Below are 18,509 nucleotides of genomic sequence, written 5' to 3'. Positions count from 1 at the left end.
ATGTATTACTGACAACTCTGTTACATGTGTGGAATTTAGGAAGCAGAATAACTAGTGGTACACCACATTCAAGACCCGACCCACCATGTGTCTTTTTTTTTTATTGTCACTCAAATGCAGTTAGAGGCACTGAGATGGGCACAAGAAACTTAGAACAAGAAGTCATTCTGGTGACAGAAGGATTTTTCTATAAGAACTTGAAAATACTTCTGAGAACTGTATCTACATAGATTATTTCTGCACAAAATTACCTTCTAAGCTTTTTCCAAGAAGTCATTCTCTAATCTAAATGCAGAGAAGGTCTGTGAAAGCACTTACCTAGGAGAGAGATGGAGCTTAGAGACCCACAAAGCTCACCCAGAGAATGACTTGCTGGGTGTTCTGGGTATGTCCCTTAAATTCATTCCCTCTGTGTCCTCAACTACAAAACAGATGAAGAAACATTTATTTTTATGAAGCTCATTTATTTACAAACCAATTCACTGGGTAAATACAAGAAGACAAACTTCAGTTTCTTGGAGTTTAATAATGCAGATAAACTCTGCATTATTCAAGTGAGAAGTCTGGATGCTCAGTTTGTTTATATCTGGCCCCCAATTATTTCCACTGCAGGAGAAAGAAAACCATAACATAACCATTCAAATATGATGCAGGCACATACCAGAAATGTCTCTTGCATAGTGTAACCTTCACAGTCCTTCTAAACATTAGGTCTAGGTCTCCCTCTCTTCCTTCCACAACAGTTAAGGGTAGTGATGGTGTGTGTTTTGTTACTACTTTTAAGTGATTGGTCTTTTTCAGCTAGCTTTATGATTCTGAGCAGCTCAACAAAGCTGCAGTACACAAGCTTCTGCAGTGGATAGCCTTTAGGAGGGTTCTTCAAAGGCTTTTCTGCTTTGAATGCAGCCATAAGAAAAAGATGACGGAGTGTACCTACTCATATGAAAATCTATTCAGCTTCATCAATGACCTTTTCTTATTTTTTTGCTTCCATTTCTCAAATTTGTCACCCTATTCTGAGTAAAGTTCACTAAGGTAGCTCCTGTTATTCCTTTGCATTCCCTCTTCATCTCAAATCTTTGACATTTTGTCCAATTATTATTAAAAAGTACAGCCCTACTGACATTCCATTTTACTTAGAACAAGTAATGGTGCAGTGTCAATTTGGCTCTTTCCCCTCCCTACTTTTTAATATAGATAACTGTTACAACAAAAACTTAGAGCACCCAAGCAACCACCAGTTAGGCAGCCTCAGCATACGCTCAGTATACAGTATGCATTCATATACAAGTTAAAAGTATGCAGAGCTCAACGCCACTAAAAATGAAGCAGTAATAGCCCTTGTACATCTGCTGTGCTTAGCCAAGAGCCAGTCACCTATCTTCTAAGAAATCTTATATATGTACCTTTACATACACCTAATGCCACTAGTTATGAATGAACTGCATGTTCTTTTATACATGAATGCAGAAAAGAAAGGGAATTTTAGGTTCCCTCTTGAACTGAAAATCAGTAAGGTCAACTTACGTGTAAGTAAAATACAGCACCACCCATGTTGATATAACAATCCATGAAACAGATTTAATGCCCTCTGAAACCAGTGTCACGAAAGAACTCCCTTACTAAACCAATGCCCATAAAGTTCTGTGTATTAATCAGGATGCTGAACTAGTGCCTGTTGGACTCACCTCTCTGTCGTATGACAAAGAGACTTTGTTCACCAACAGTGGCACTTATGCCACTTAGAAATTCATAAATCTTAACAACCGCCACTGTTTACACTGTAGTTTCTAATGACATCTCACTGTCAGGTAAAACCTTCAAGGTGACTCCAAGTTTCAAGTGCACTATCAAAAAGATGCGAGACCCTCAAAGTTCAGCTACTGCCCATTCTGGTTCACTGCTTTCCTCACAAGGGTACACTTCTTCTCAAACTGGAATTCAGAATTAGCAGCTCTGAAAATGCCTTCTGCAAACCAGTGGAGGATGCTAGCACAGCCTCTTCAGGACTTTGACAGTCCCCCCCAGTGCTCAGGACTGTTGCAGCAGTACCTCCTGGATGAACACTGATGCTTTCGGGGGAGCCTATAGTCTGCCAACTCTTAAAAAACCCTTCAAGACCGATCAAGTATTTAAGTTGAAAAAAACACATAAACCCTTCATTTTATTACAGTACAAGATTATTATCATTTACAGGTAATAGAATGGCAATTTTACAATTCAGTTAATCCCCAAAAGTTTCTGATAAAGTAACAGCTAAAAACATTACAGTGTGGTTTTCAAGATCAAGATAGGATTCTTACGCAAGCCTTGATATCCTGATCTGTGGTCACATGTATTTCCCCTTCTAATCTTCTCTCTGCCCCCAGGGATTTCGTAATCTTGGGAAATCCCTTTCTTTTAACAATTCTCACTTCTCTTGAGAATCAAGCCACTTCCCTGGAAAAAATCCTAACTGCTAGCTTAAGAGCACTGCTCCCTTTCAGGCAGGCTGAAATCACACCTGGCTTTTGCAATGCAGTATATTTAACAATGAAAAAAGCTGTCTGAAGATTACAAAGGGAAAAATGCAGGAAGAAATTTAAGACTCATTGTGTATTCTACACTGAAGCTTGTAACTCCTGTAAATTGATAACCCCTTTCTAAATAGATTTGACAAGACAGTAAGTAAGCCTCCATTAGAAAATAATGGGCACGTTGGCAAAGCACACAATCTATGCTTCGGTAAGGGGGGAAAATCTTCAGTAACATGTTTTCGTCATCAGGGTAACTTCTGAAACGTGCTCCTTCATAAAACACTTTAAAAAAAATAGATACTGAACAGTAAACGTACATGCTGGAAACCAGTTTGCAGCAACCCTGCAACAACGAGTCAAGAGGCAGGTATAACTTCAACTTTGAAGGCTGCAATCGTATCCCAGTTCCCTTTGGAACACTGCGAACCGTACACCATCTAACACTCTACACCTCTCTCTTACTAGTAACTACCACAACGCTTCACCGCAGGGATGCCCAGATCCCTCCAGGGCCCTGCAGGGGCCCTGCCGGGGGCAGGCAGGGCCCAGAGGCTGCGGCTCCTGGCCCGGCGGCCACGCTGGCCCCTGCTCCCTCCTCGCCGCTCGCCCGCGGCCTCACCCAGGCGGGAAGGAAACCCTCCGGGGCGAGGCCGTGTTTCCGTACGTCTGACAACAACAAAAAAAGATGAAAAAAAAATTGAAATAAGCGCCTTACAACGTTGAAGGCCCCCACAGAGGGTGCCTGCCCACCCTGGCAGCAACTGGCCGCCGGCTCAGCGCCTCCCCAGCCCGCCGTGAGGCGAACGGCAGCCACCACGGCCCCGCCCCCCCCCCACGGCCCCCGCCCCCCCCCACGGCCCCGCCCCCCCCCACGGCCCCGCCCCCCCACGGCCCCGCCCCCCCCCCACGGCCCCGCCCCCCCCACGGCCCCGCCCCCCCCCACGGCCCCGCCCCCCACGGCCCCGCCCCCCCGGCCCCGCCCCCCACGGCCCCGCCCCCCCACGGCCCCGCCCCGCCCCCCCACGGCCCCGCCCCCCCCCACGGCCCCGCCCCCCCACGGCCCCCGCCCGCCCCTCGCACGCAGCGCCGCGGCACGCGAGCGCGCGGGTTGCTAGGACACCGAGCCGCCCCCGAGCAGCGCACCGTGTCGCGCGGCGCGGCGCTTTACGGCAGCGGGGCCGTTTCGCCCGAGCCCTCCCGCGGTGGGAGCCGGCGGCGGCGGCGCCGCCATGTCCTCACCGGGGCGGTGCGAGGAGGCGGACCGAACGCTGTTCGTGGGGAACCTGGAGAGCCGCGTGCGGGAGGAGATTCTCTACGAGCTCTTCCTGCAGGTGGAGGCCGGGCTCCCAGGGGCGGGACGGGGCCGCAGGGCGGAGGCCTCGGCGATCCCCAGCCGGGCGCGGCGGCCCTGTTGTCCCCGGGGCCGGGCAGGGGTGAGGCGAGGCCCCGGCCTGCGGCGAGCGGCGGCGGCCGCTGGGGCGAAGCGCTGCGGGCGGCCGGGAGGCGCGCAGCCGGCGGCCGGGGCGGGCAGGAGCGCTGCGGGCGCTGGGCCTGGTGGCCGCCTTGGCGCGCAGCGGGCGGGAGCCGCGCCGTCCCGCCCGTCTCCCCGCCTCGGTTTTGTCCCCTCCCGGTTGTGCAAGTTGTGGTGCCGCAGACGGGCCCCAAGTTACTGAGGAAGCTAAGCGGTTTGAAATTGTTTTTAAAATCCCCAAGGAAAAAAGCATTTTAAAAAATTTTAAATATGTTCAGGGGAAGAAATTTTTGATCAATAATTTGATTAAGAGAAGTTAGTGTAAAACCTGAAATGCGTGGAGCAGGGTTGCAAGTCATTAACAGAGCACGAGAGGCAGTAGGAATGATCTGTCCGCAGGTGGGGCTCTTCCACCTATAAATGACCTTTGTATCAAAATATTTTTATGTTTTAATGCTTGAGAAGATACTAGAAATTCCATCGGTGAGATTTTCATGGAGGTGCTGGGAAGTTTCTAAGCAGCTGGACCTTTCAAACCTAAGCTTAATTCTCTTTCTTTGGAAATAAGGTATGCCAAGGAGGAAAGAAAACAGCAAAGACAGCAAACGTTAACGACACTGACTGGGCTTCAGTTCTGCTCTCACTTTGACAACATCTCTAGCTAAGCCAGGCTTATTAACTGGAAAGTAGGAAAAAAGGAGGGGAGGGACCATTCTGTCACTAATGCAAGCTTCAAGTGACAAGATTTATTGACAGTAGCTGCTGATTTGGGGCTTTTCCTGAATTTATTCATAGTGTGTTTTGGGGTTTGGCTGTTGTTTTTTTTTCCCTCCTGGTGTGATCCAGTCATCCTCTGTCAAGCTAAAAAGTCCCTGACTCTGACCCAGACAGTTTAGATGATAGCATGGTGACAAACTTGCTTCTACCAGTCCACTAATTTCTCCCCAGTCTCAGAATGAACCTTGCTTCCTTCTGGTGAGTTTGCAAAATAAAGAGTGCAAAAAACGAGGTGGGCAGAATAATCTGTTCTCTTCCTGTTTCATTTGCTAAATGGAACTATTTCTACTCACCAGTTTTATTCCACTGATTAATCTGATATTTATAATCTGATACAGGCAAGACCTCAGCGTGCTACCCCACTTGCATCAAAAGGCCTTTCTGTCTGATATATTTTAGTCCTTAGGGTTTTTAGCTGTTGCCATCTCTTCCTAAGTTTCAGTTTTTAACTTTTCCCTAAAACTGGCTGAGAAACAGTTGTTTATTCTTCCTTCCCACCTCACCTCCTTATTTTCTATGCAGTTGGCTGTTAAACTAAATATTAGGTTAAGAAAGCTTATCTTACCAGGGGACATGAGTAATACCATATATCTTGTGTTACAAAAGTGAGAAAAGTGGATGTTCTCAAAATGCAGTTTTGCCAGACTCTGCATAATCTGCAGCAGTCATCCAACTGCTGACACTTACCTGGGTCTTTAGGTCATCCCAGTAACACCTACTTACGGTTTTCTTTCTAATCGTCTTGTTCTCACTCAGGTTTCTCTGTCTTTTGCTGCAACAGCTTATGCTTCTCATGGCAGTATTGTCCTTTCTTGAAAAGTATACAGTTCTATATTCCTGCTGTGTCATAGTCCTAAAGATGCAGTTTTGCCTGACCTGTAGCATTTCCCTCATCAAATTATAAGCAAGTACCTATTATTACTTCTAAACTGTTAATATTTTTATTTATGAACAGGAAGACTACATATTTAAAAAAACTGATCTGCAAAGGACTTGAGTGTGTTGCTTCTAGTTCTTGAAGAACCAGATCTGCCTCGTTAGGCAAATAATCAGAAGACTGGGTATGTGTAATTTCTTTTAAATCTGCAGTGTAGAGCAGGACAACAACAAAAATGCCTTAAGGAGCCAACTGAAGCAAAACCAGACATGTTCAGAATCTTACTGAAACCCCTTCTTTAAAAACAAACAAACAAACTCTCCCCCAAAAAACACAAAACAAAAGAAAACCAAACAAAAAAACCCAGCGAACTTCAAGATATTTGGAAAGACAAGATCAACATTTTGAAGATTCCTGCACAGGACAACCTAGGTAGTATCCATTGCTGTATAGCCTGATCACCTGCACCAATAATAAAAAATGGTACATTATTTTTGATTCTTTGTGTTTGTCTATATGACTTCCCTGCTTTTATGGGGGGTGGGGTGTGTTTTATTTTTCAGCAAAAGCATCTTATTTAATTGAGGATTAGTTTATACACAGCTGGCAAAAGCATACAGCAATTAGACATCACAGATGACAATTCTCAGTATCTTCAGTCTGAGGGTATAAGAAGGGAGATGGCTCCACATCATCACTAAATGCTCACAGCAGACAAACTGCAGATTTGTTGTTTGACAGTAATCATTGAAAATGCAGAATAGTAGATTATATTATTTTCTTCATCTGAGCATATGCTGTGTGTTGGTTTTTTTGAATGTTTAACTGTTTATACTGTTTAATTGCTTCAAAGCTGCTGTGAGTTAGCTTGTATTTGCCTGAAGCTATAGATGACTCCTGAGTGACTTCTACTGAAAAGTACAGTGTATTTATCAGTAGTAGTAACAGAAGCCAGCTCTACCAATGAGTGCTGTCTTTTTATTCAGAACAATGAATTAATATACTACAGTAATTTAGACAGTAATTTTTTTACTGATTAATTTTTTTGTCACTTATGTTCCATTCATTGCTTATCTGGATATTATATCCACCTAGTCTAAGTTGTTGCATCTTTAACACTCCTGAGCTGTGGCAGGAGGTAGCTGTTGGCCACTTACTTTCACTCTGTTAAATCAGCCATGTAGATGCACAGTTTGTTTTGATGAGAAAGTGTTCATTTGGTGACTAATACACTGGTTCAGTCTTGTGTAGAGAAGATTCATCATCTTTGATATCTATTATGAACATGACAGTTTCTTCGAAAGTGGAGCCAGTACTTGTGGAATATCACTACTTTGATTTGGTTCTAGATGTACTATGCAAGGATTAAAATGGAACTCTTCAGTGAAGATATTTCAGCCAAAGGGTGTGGTTTGGAGTTTTCTTTTGGTGGGGTTTGGGGGAGCTTTTTTGGGGGGGGTTGGGAGGTGGGATGGGACAGAAACAGTATGTTATCGCTGATGAGATAGATGATAGGGTCTCTTGATTCCTTGCCATGCGGTTGTGATGAGAGCCAGGCAGTGCAGAAAACTTTCTGTGGTGGTTCTGGAAGCACTACTCTATTCAGATGTGCTTTTCCACAGTGTTGATGCTGCCTATTTTGGGAATTTAAGGAAGAGTAAAACAGATGCATTTTAATAGGGTAGGTCATTTTTACATAGCTGATATTATCAATTTGCTTTTTTTATGTTAGCCGTACAAAAAACCTGTGCAATTATCGTACTAGCAGCTGTACATGCGTAAGATAACTTTTGCTATGGAGTCCATAAAGTAGTCTTCCCCCTTAGCAGCTATCATCATTATACTTTAAAAATAATAATTAAAAAATCTGATTATTAAAAACCAAACATCACTTACAGAGTGATGCTTTAGTTCCGTTTTAACATTTGTGGAGCTGATTTTTGTTTGTAGAAGGCTCAGAATTTGAGCTTGGGGAATGTGGAGAGATGTTTTCAAAATTAGGTAAAGATTCTTACAGTGAGAAACTTACACTCTCTCTCTGACTGGCAAAATATACATCCTGAAATATTCAACATGGAACGAAGTGTCAATCTCTGTTAATTTCTGTGAGAAAATAATACAAATTTCTTTCAGGCTGGACCATTAACCAAAGTGACAATTTGTAAAGACAAAGAAGGAAAACCTAAGTCTTTTGGATTTGTCTGCTTTAAGCACAAAGAATCAGTGCCTTATGCAATAGCTTTGCTGAATGGAATCCGTTTGTATGGAAGACCAATTAAAGTGCAGTATCGGTTTGGTATGTTTAGTAGTGTCAATGATTTATTTATGTCTTTGTAAATTTTGGGGTTTTAATTACTATTTTTGAATCCTACAGGGTTTTAAAAAGATGAAGATTTATAGTTGGAACAAATTGCACTTAATTTTTTTTTTAAGAAACAAAAACTTCTTGTGGCTTTTGCATAGGGAAGGATTCAATCTTTGCATTTTTTTGTTTACAAAGAGAATACAGTACATTGGTTCAGGACAGCATAACTTGCAAGCCAGCTCAGACCACACTGTATGGAAAATACAGCAGCATAGATTTTCACACCAGATTACATTTAGGAATCGGGGTGTAGCTTGAATCTGCACTCTGGCAGGAAAATTTGATTCGGTAAGTGCAGCAACTATCAAGCTGTTTGATAGTTTTTATACTAAAGCCACAGAATTATTTGAGCTGTTTTAACAGGAAGGGATTGTAATCAAAAAGTACAGTCAAATCAGAGGCACATTCTTCATGTTATGTTTATGAAAATAAACTTTCTAGCTAGCTAATAATCAGACAGTGTTTGCAACCCAAACATTAAAGACTCGTGTACTGCTCTGCACTCTGCTGCTCCTTCACAGGCTGTACAGAGCAGTTGCTGGGTTTAAGTAGAATGGGTGAGGTTCCTAAAATCAGAAGCATCTCCTGTGCCTGTAACTGAATGGGAACTACTCTTTTACTTCAACAGCTCTGATTTATGCTTCTGTAAGTGAATAAATGATAAATGAATGTTTGCAATTATTAAAATTATTCTATAGATCACCTACAATAAAATGGCACCTTACCTTTATATACTACCTTAGATATACTAGCACACTACAGGTGACACAGAACACTTTCTGTGTTTTTAACTTGTTAATTGAACAATTGTAACTGAATAGTCATTATGCTCTTGTCTTATTTACAGGGAGTTCTCACTCATCAGAACTAAACAGCCCTACACATGGTTTTGAGAACTCTATTGACTTATATTCACCTTCATATAGGTAACAAAGATCACCTGTGAATGATTATAATTTTTTAAATATCCTATTAAGAAAATGAGCTGATGTGGTAGACTAATCTTCAGGCTTTTCATTAAAACAGCTGTTGCATGCTTTAATTGCATACTTACTGATGTCTTGCAACAGGCTGTAGTTAATTTTAATGTTTAGTTGTTTAGCTTGTCAGAGGTTCATTTAGCTTGATTGTTCCATTCTTTATTTGTTTCTGCAAGATAGAGGACTATGAGAAAATACTGAAATATGGGTTTTGTGCTAAGAGGGCTTGTAGTTGGGGGGGGCGGGAACATGACAATGGAAATAATCTTTTCAAACCCCACTGAGTTTATATCTGTGTTTTTTGTATGTATATGTGCAAGCAGCTGTCATGCACATATGAATACAGAGTTACAAACCTGTTATAATGGAAGTCTGAACACCTTGGATCTCAGATTCAGTATTTTCCAATGTTTCAATGTTTTTATGTACAAATGTGACAGAACTGTCTGTGGAAGCTAAAGTACCATGGTAAAATCCAGAACTCTTGCATCTGCACTTAAGTACCTGTGAGGATTGCTCATTAGTTGAGCCTTTGGGTGTATTTTCCTTGTTTTATCAGTTTTTTCATGGTTGCAGTTGTTAATATCTCAATTCTCCTCTTGGATATTCTCATTATAGCCCCAGAGTTAAGTCTCAGCGCTCTAGCAAGCAGTATGTGGTGGACCTCTAGTATTTGTACGTTTGCTTGTTCTTCCTAGGTGTCAAGAGCCTTATGGAAATCCTCCATTTCCTGTTACTCCTTTTCCAGCGAACAATAGTTTACCTCACGAATACTCAGGCTTTCAAAAGATGGTGAGTTTGTGTTAAAAGTTTAAAATTTGGCAGCTTTTTATGAAGTTGATTGTATTCTGCATTTCTGCAAACAATGGTGCCTTATTTAATGTCTCAAAATGTAGCTTAGGCTGCTAACATTTATGGTATTAGGTCTATTGATTTTAGCACTTAAGGGTACTATAACAGGAGATCTACGAAACCAAACTATTTTTTTACTCCAGGAATGTCTTAAAGGTATGTATCTTAGGAAGGCTAGAAATGTCGAAGTCTACAGACGGAGCTCTCTCCTGTACTGTGTTCCAAATCAAATTGCCTTGATGAGACAAGCTAACCTAGTAAAACTGAAACCATGCAAGCAATAGCTTCTTCATATACAGCTAATTCAGTCAAGTAACCTTTTAGGTCTTCTACTCAGAATTTCCCAGCGAAAGTTTGAAATGTCCTAAAACCAAACCTAAACGTACCCAACAAATCACCACTGCCCAAGTTAGGGCAACAGCAGTTTGAGGGTTTCTGGCCTGGACCTTTACATGCCCCCGCAGTTTTCACATTCGTGATTTACTTTCACAGCAGTAGATGGCAAGAACCCATATCCCACTTACCCTCTAACAGACTCCATCACACCTGGCCATTCTTGTCCTCCTATCTTTTGTCTGAGGTACTCCACAAGGCAAGGGAACTGGTCTCTTCAGATGGCAACCTGTGGGCCAAGCCCTACTCAGCAAACACATCATGAAGCTTCTGAATCTGATGAGTATGGATTGGTAAGACTGAAGAAACCCAGCATTTAATGTGAGGTACAGCTGTGGACAATACTGCTGCCACCCGGTGTGACTGGGGAATGGCCAGCCCTTTGTAACTGTGGAAGGGATGAAGTCTGGACAGATTACTCTTGCTAGCTGCAGTCCCAGCAGGAAAATGGAGAAGGTCTATTCTGTGTTGCACAGGTGTGGCGGTGGCCTGCCTCCCCTCTTCCCAGGCTGTGCCCTCGGAGAGGAGCTGGTGCTAGCACAAACTCTCCCATTCCACAGTGGCTGGAAAGCTTGGGAGTGTACCCTCTCCCCCACTGTGCTCGCCAGTGAACCCACTCCTCACTAACAATGCGCTACATCAACACTGAGAGACCAAACGCAGCAGACCAGCACACACAACCAACTTCATCCCTTTTTCTGACTGCTAGAAGGGTTGCAGTATGTCTGCAGTGATAGATTGTTGCAGCCTCAGCAGGAAGTGATACTGTCACGGTGTGCCTTCACACATCTATCTCACCATTATTTGGGTTAGCCCAGCAGGTAACTCACTCGCAGTCTGCCTGCTCATACAACACACTCAGAGGTGCTCCCCGTCACTCTCATTACTGTCTGTCGGAAGAAAGCCGATCTTTCCTGACCTTTGTAAATCTATGCCTGTATTTAGGCTGTGCATTTTGTATGAGAGGTACTCTTGGGATACTTAGGGACTGCAGCAATAAGCTGGGCACTTACTGTGTTGTCCCATGTGCTTTGATTTATGGATTCACTATACCTTGTTGGAATGCCTTGTTCCATATTAAGATTAGTTTACCCAGGTTAAAAAAAAATTGCAGATGTCTATGTCTTTACATTAACAGTAGGTGCTGCAGTTACAAATGTTTATAAAATACGTAGATGTAGAATTGAAAGGAATGCCGTTTGATTACCTTACACAATGAGTAACTAGCAGGTTAATCTTAAATTGGATTATGTCACTGTTCTAACTTTGCCATGAAAAAATTGTCTACTTTTTTCCAGCTATACTAGTTGATCTAATAAAACATATAAGCTTTATTCTCAAACATTCTGTGTTATGTTATTTTATAACTTACTGGTATTTTCATTGTATAAGCCATAATGCATGCGAATTTAAATTCTTCAGAACTTCCTCATTTACAGTGTTAACAACTCAGATTTCTGTTTCTCTAGATGAACCATTTTTTAGCACAGCAGTACACAGTACAGAGTCCAATGGGTCAACAATTTCCTTACTATCAGATGACTCCACTACTGCCTTCAAATTTATACTTTTCTCCCAATCAGAATCAAGCTGCAAATTTTAAGTCTGCACAGAGTTCTTTTGAATTGGCCCTGCCACATGCAAGTGACAGTCAAGTGCACCAGGTGGATGAAGGCACCTCTAAAAGAAAGAGAGAACAGCAAAGTTGTGACAGTGACACTAGTGTTGAGGATGACAAAATGAAACAAAGAGAGCGTGACCAAAAATACAAGAAGCGCAAAACTAAGAAAAAGGCGCATTAATACTGTGTAACTGGATTAATCTTTTTTCATTATTTGCTGTTTTTATTTGAGATAAATATAATCTTTCATCTTTGCACTTTATTAAAAAAGGAATGTTCAAGATCCATATTATTTTTGAAATGTGTTCTGCATAAAGTATACTGATACTTTATTTAGTCTCAACCTATTTAAAAAGGAAAGTACTATTTAAGGTATAGGAAATGTTTAAGAAGCTAAAGTTTTCCTAATAAAGGAAAAAACCTTGTTGGTGTCCTGTTCATATCCCATCCCCACCCCACCCCCCCGCAGGAAAAATGGAAGGCCTTTATTTCACTAACATAGGACTGTATGAAAATACATAATTACAGCCACTCATGAAGCATATGTATCATTATCACTTACAGAATGTATTTTTGTGAATGGTGTAAAAATTTTCTGGAGCCATTTGAAGAGGTGAGAAGGCTAGAAATTGTAAATGAGATGTACTCATCACTGAAGTATCAACACCTGTAACTTTTTTTCTGATTTAGCTCTGTTGTTACTTTCAGATAGGATCACCTTGTATGGTTGTTGGGACTGTTTTTTTCCAGTAATAAATTTGAGGTAAAATATGTGCATTTGCACTAACTGCAATGTCAATACTCAAATGAGTGTGTGTTAAGAAAAAAGGGATTTTGGTTTTATTAAACTCAGTTTTATTGGTTGTAATATTGGTTGCTTGAAAGGAATACTTTTCATCCTTACACTGGTGTTGAGAAAGAAATATCCAAGTTTACTGGTTTAAAGGTGATGTGTTTTACAAGCCCAAATGAGTTTCAGAAGTGGAAGAATATTAAGTTTGCAATGATTTCTCTTTTGTTGAATAAGATAAATCAAAGCTAATAAAATCACTTTCTCTAGACGCTGCTTTTAACTTTCCAAAGGGATTACTTCTTTAGCCTAAGAGACATTCCTATAACACCACAGGATGGCAACCATGAAATGACATCAGCAACTGCATTCAGTCTTCTCTAGAAAGAACTTGGGGTAACAGAGAGTTGTGCCTTAAGTAAGATTTATACCTTATGTTTTAAGAAACTTGAGAAGTCTGCCCAATCCTTTTCTTCTCTACCCTTCCACACAAACATGTGCCCCTTTTTCATTTTTTTCCATTTTTTCCCCACTAGTAACTTCAAGACTAAGCTATGTAGACCTAATCTAACTTCTGTTGGAAGATACAATGCTGCCATTATACCAGTAGGTCACTGATCACAAAAGTTCCCGCAATAATGGAAAAAGTTAACAAATACACTGGAGTTCTTTAAACCTGTTCCCTATGTTAAAGAAATTTAATCAAGCAGAGGAAGAATGTTAACAGTAGCTTAAGTTATAAGTGAAGTTCATCAAATGGAAGAGAAAACACATGCCCAAACTAGAGTTAGCCAACAGAAAGAGATGCTTAGTCAGGTCTACGCTAATGTGTCCTTCCAGACTTCCCTAGTGGATAGTAAGATAATCTGTTTTATGCAATTACACTCTACAAAAGGAATGTCAAGGAGGATTATATTGCATATGGCTGGTAAAATATCAATACAGTTCTTCTAAAGAAACATTTTTTCTTACTCTCTTTCTTCCCAGTCTTCTTTTTTTCCTGAGGGATGTACGGATTTTAACACCTCTCAATATCCGTTTACCTAAAACTCATCGGGGTGTTAAATGCAGAAAAGCTGGGAATGTGGCAATGTGCTTAAGTTACTTCAGCTATAACAAAATTTCTTTTGCACATCTGTAACTTAAGACAGCACTTTAGTGAGGGCCCTGTTAATATTTTAACCACATTGTCACCATGTTTAGGAAATAAAATACTGGAAAAAAAACCCTAAAACATTTGAATTTGGCCTCAAACCCCTATCTGTTTCAGTCACTTTAAAAAATCTTTATGAATATGAAATTAATGTTTTCTATGTTAGTTGTGACTTGAAATTATTGTTATTTTGCCCTGGTCTTTCACTTCCCATGCTACTAGCCTGCCACAGGACTTTGCTTTCCCTGCTGTCACAAGGTCTTGCATTTATACTTGTTTCTCTGTATGTATGTATCACGGGGAACACAGTGCATGGTTAGTTCCGTTACAATCTCCCAAACGTGGGACAAATCAGCATCACTGCGGTCAGTGATGCATTCTCATTTAGGGTGGCAACGTGCCAGGTCAACAACAGCCAAAGGGGAGGTGCGATATTAACTAAAGAGTAAAAATCAAGATACTGATCTTTAGTAACTTCAAAAAACTTTATGCTCAAGAAGAAAACTACAGCAATGGAAATTGCTATTATAGGTTCATTCCTTCCTATCTCTACACCTAAATACTAGCGAGCAAGCTGTATGTATCCTCCAAAAAGCAAATACTAAAATGTATTGGTAAATAAGAAAGGTCAAAGCTTGCTGATGTGGTCCACACTCTGCCAGTGTTCCCAGTGCTACAGCATCGGCCAGGGACAGGCCACTTTCAGCTGCCGGCCCCACAGCACACATGGGCTTCCTCGGTTTTGTCCAAGGATGTTTTGAGCTGGATGTGCGGGGCAACCACGGCCTGCAGCAACCCGCCGGCACTGGGGGTCACGGCTGGTGCCAGGGCTCGCTGTGGGCCCAGTGCTAAGCAAGGGCGGTTGTTTGGCACGTTCCGAGACACGAATGAAGTGCTGGTAGCAGACATCCAGCGGGCAGCTAGCGGGAAGGGGAAAACCAAGGTTTTTTACACAAGACAGTCACAAGACAGGACGCACAGACACCGCCGCAGGCCGCCCCCTCAGTCTGCCGCGGCGCTGCCCGCCGGCACGGCTCGCAGCGGGCCCACCGCCCACCGGGCCGGCACCGCGGCTCGCACCGGGCCGGCCGCCTCGGCGGCAGCAGGTGCCGTTCTGCGCGCGCAGCGCCTCCGCCGCCGGCTCTGCGGCCGGGCCGCTCCACGGGCCTCGCCGGCTGCGGGGGGAGGAGGGCCGGGGCCCAGCTCCCCCGACGGCCCCTCCCGCGGGGCAGCCGCTAAGCCGGTGGCCGCCGCCGCAGGGAGCCATGGCCGCCTCCCGCGGGAAGCGCGGCGGCTCCTACCGGCACCCGCGTCCCGGCAGCGCGCAGGTGAGAGCGCGGGGGGGGCGGGGGGAGGGGGCGGTCCCGGGGGGGCGGGGGTACCTGCCGCCCGGGGCTGCTGCTCCCCCGGCGGGGGCCTGCTTCGGAGCCGGTGGGGCGTAGTGTAGGATTCGTGCTCGGGGTGTGCCAAAACCCCGCGGGTGACAGTACGCCCCGGGTGTGGCCTCGGTTCGTAAGGAGGGGAACAGCCGTAGGCCAGGGGTTTGTTCAGTATGTCTTGTGCTTTTCTTGAGGGAATAGGGACTTTGCCACAGATAGGAGTAGGATTTAAGCAGGGCGTGTTTGTGACCGCGATTCTGCTGTGCCCTTCGATAGCGCTAGTAAAAGGCGACAGTTAAGCCAGCAGCGCTGCGCGGGTGTCACCATCGCGGCCGTGGCGAGCGGACACCGGCAGTGGGGCGAGCGGGTGCCCAGGCGGGGGGGTGTTGGAGCGGGAGGGCGTACGTACTGTTGTGTATTTGTTTCTTGGGTTATCGTTTAGTTATTTGGCTTTTTACTGAAAGTACGAGAAAAATTGTGGAAAATACCGAGGGTCTGGCAGCGCCCGCCGCACAGGGGCTCGGTAGCTGGGCTTGTTCCACCACCTACCGAAAGGCACCGAAACTGCATCGTCGGTTAGAAACGATTTTAAAGCTGTTGGCTACTGAGGAGGAGAATTTACTCCCTAGGTGTGCTGAGGTCGGTCTTGGGTGTGGACTCACATTCCTCGAGAGGTGTGTGAGAGAGTTCGTATTTCTCCGCCTCTGCTATGCTTACCTCCGCTGGCTTCAACATCGGCAGCAGTGCACCAGCCTCATGCTCTTCTCCTCATCTGTGTGTACAGAACTTGTTAGTAGCACTTCATCTCTCCGCGCCTGGAAGGAGTTTGCTGTTCTTTAGGTATTAGCAGTTGATAACTTCCATTAGCTAGGTTTTCAAATGGGGGAGGGGGGTAACACCGCAGGATTTTAACTGTCAGAGGTGTAAGAGGGGTTTGCTTGTGTTGGACACAGAATCAGAGTATCTCAAGTTGGAAGGGATCCATAAGGATCATCAAGTTCAGCTCCTGTGCTGTACTGTTGGCATGATCATACTCATGTATGAGTATGATATACTCAAGGTTTATGTGTAAACTGAAATCAAGCCAAGGTGGCGGTTCATATCCTTTTACAGCACAAGTTAAGTTGTTCATCTAGTCACGAGACTGTAGATCTCTCATTCTTCGTACCTTGTGTTAGAGTGTATTGGTGGGAGAAGATACCAGGCAAGTAAGTGTAAGTATAGACCTTATTATACCTCAGAATTAAATAGCTCCTAAACCCTGCGTGTTTAGTAAAAGAAAAAGAAAACCCAAACCAACTTTTTTTCCAGTCTTTCAAGTAACATTGATACTTTTTCCTTTTTTTTTCTAAACAGAAACACAGCCCTGAAGAGAATGCTTTTTTCTTCAGTAAATTAACATATTCCTGGTTTAGCAGGTGAGAATTTAAACTGCTTGTTGATGTTCATTGATGCTCACAGAATTACAGAGCACCCACTTAAATTCCACACCATGATTCTGGCTTGAGCCAAAGCCTAAGCCTGATATTGCTGTTAGCTTTTTGTATAAAAATCAAAATTTACAACTTTTAGACCTCATACTCAAATATTTTATGGAGTATTGTTTATACATAGTAGCAGTCGTTTTGTATGTTATCTAATGGCATTATATAGAACATCAATATTTTGATAACTGAGCACAATGTTCTTATCATAGAATCATTTAGATTGGAAAAGACCTTTGAGATCATGCAAGTGTTAACCCAGGAGTGCCAAGTCCATCACTAAACCATGTCCCTAAGCACCACATCTACGCATTTTTTAAATGCCTCCAGGGATAGTGATTCCACCACCTCCCTGGGCAGCCTGGTTCAATGCTTGACCACCCTTTCAGTGAAGACATTTTTCCTAATATCCAAGCTAAACTTCCCCTGGCACAACTTGAGGCTGTTTCCTCTTGTCCTGTCACTTGTGTGGAAGAAGAGACATACTCCCCACCTGCCTACAGCCTCCTTTCAGGCAGTTGTAGAGAGCAATAAGGTCCCCCTTTGAGCCTTCTCTTCTCCAGACTAAATAACCCCAGTTCCACCTCATAAGAATTCTAGACCCTTCCCCAGCTTCACTGCCCTTCTCTGGACACCCTCCAGCACCTCAATGTCCCTCTTGTGGTGGGGGGCTCCAAACTGAACGCAGGATTTGAGGTGCAGCCTCACCAGAGCTGAGTACAGGGGGACAATCACTGCCCTGGTCCTGCTGGCCACACTGTTCCAGATACAGGCCAGGCTGCTGTTGGCCTCCTTGGCCCCCTGGGCACACTGCTGGCTCATGCCCAGCTGGCTGTCAACCAGCACCCCCAGGCCCTTTCCCACCAGGCAGCTTCCCAGCCACTCTGCCCCCAGCCTGTAGTGTTACATGGGGTTGTTACTGCTCAGCTGCAGGACCCGGCACTTCCCTTGTCACAATAGACAATATTTTTAGACAGTGGGATATAAAAAGACAGATTAGGCTATCCTTTTTTATTTATTATCTGACTGTGTAAAGAGTGGCAGTAGATAAAAATTAATATAAGGTTTCCTTTATACTCCATGTAGTGATACAAAAATTTGCTAGATATCCAGGAACAAATATTCAGTAGTACATTGAAGGTATTTTCCAAGTAGCCAATTTCATGCTCATTTTTCTCCCTCTCTTATGGCAGGCACATGTTACTACTGTAGAACACCTGCTCATAAACAACAATGATTCTTGGAAAATATTCTGAAAAATAGGAACTGAAAGCTCAACTCATGCAGCTTCCTGTCACTTAGTATTTTGGTTGTTATTTCAAACAATTTCATGTGTTATGTCTTGTGACCATTACTAATTTTTAATATTTTTCTTTCTGCTTTAAAAACCATTTGAGTCAGATGTATACACACTTCAGAAATCTAGAAGTGAGGAAAAAAATTGAAACTATTATAACTGTTTCTTGCTTTATTCAATATTATTAATTCTAAGGAAGAAAGTAAATGGTATTTGCTATTCAGAAGCTGAGACAAAACAATCAGATTGTTTCAAAGATTCAGAGTATTCAGTTAAACTCTGGTCCTGTTGAAGTTTGTTAGTTTCAGAGTAGCTTTGTTCATTTACCAATCCTTATGTTCTACACCATAAATACAAATTTTCAGTTTTTCTAGAAAAGTTATGCTGAGTGCAGCACTTCTATATGATATTTATGTGTTTATTATGTCATTATTCGCCCATATGTCCAAGCTAGGCTATCCTTTGTATTTTTTAACAAATTCTACAATGTTTAACAAAAAGAGGGGGGGGGGAGGATTTTGGTTCTGCTTGGAGCTTATTTGGCTATGAAATAA

General features: G+C 43.2%; 1 protein-coding gene across 7 annotated transcripts in view; it reads left to right on the top strand.

Annotated features, from left to right (window-relative positions):
- The first annotated feature begins 3,652 nt into the window (after positions 1-3,652).
- LOC121083034 (multidrug resistance-associated protein 1-like) overlaps positions 3,653-18,509 on the top strand; it is a 51,175-nt gene continuing 36,318 nt past the window's right edge. For 2 of the 7 annotated variants that reach the window (XM_040582890.1, XM_040582889.1), the window contains exons 1-5: positions 3,653-3,847; positions 7,775-7,937; positions 8,854-8,932; positions 9,685-9,778; positions 16,531-16,592. In XM_040582890.1, the coding sequence (XP_040438824.1) occupies positions 3,746-3,847; positions 7,775-7,937; positions 8,854-8,932; positions 9,685-9,778; positions 16,531-16,592 (500 nt within the window). In that variant the 5' untranslated portion in view covers positions 3,653-3,745. Of the gene's footprint in view, positions 4,387-4,555; positions 6,125-7,774; positions 7,938-8,567; positions 8,652-8,853; positions 8,933-9,684; positions 9,779-15,044; positions 15,124-16,530; positions 16,593-18,509 lie in introns of those variants that run through there. The other 5 variants (XM_040582892.1, XM_040582891.1, XM_040582893.1 and 2 more) reach the window with 5 other exon arrangements.

The sequence above is a fragment of the Falco naumanni genome, chromosome 2, assembly GCF_017639655.2.
Source record: "Falco naumanni isolate bFalNau1 chromosome 2, bFalNau1.pat, whole genome shotgun sequence".
NCBI lineage: Eukaryota > Metazoa > Chordata > Aves > Falconiformes > Falconidae > Falco > Falco naumanni.
This window is presented reverse-complemented; position numbering and strand designations above follow the sequence as displayed.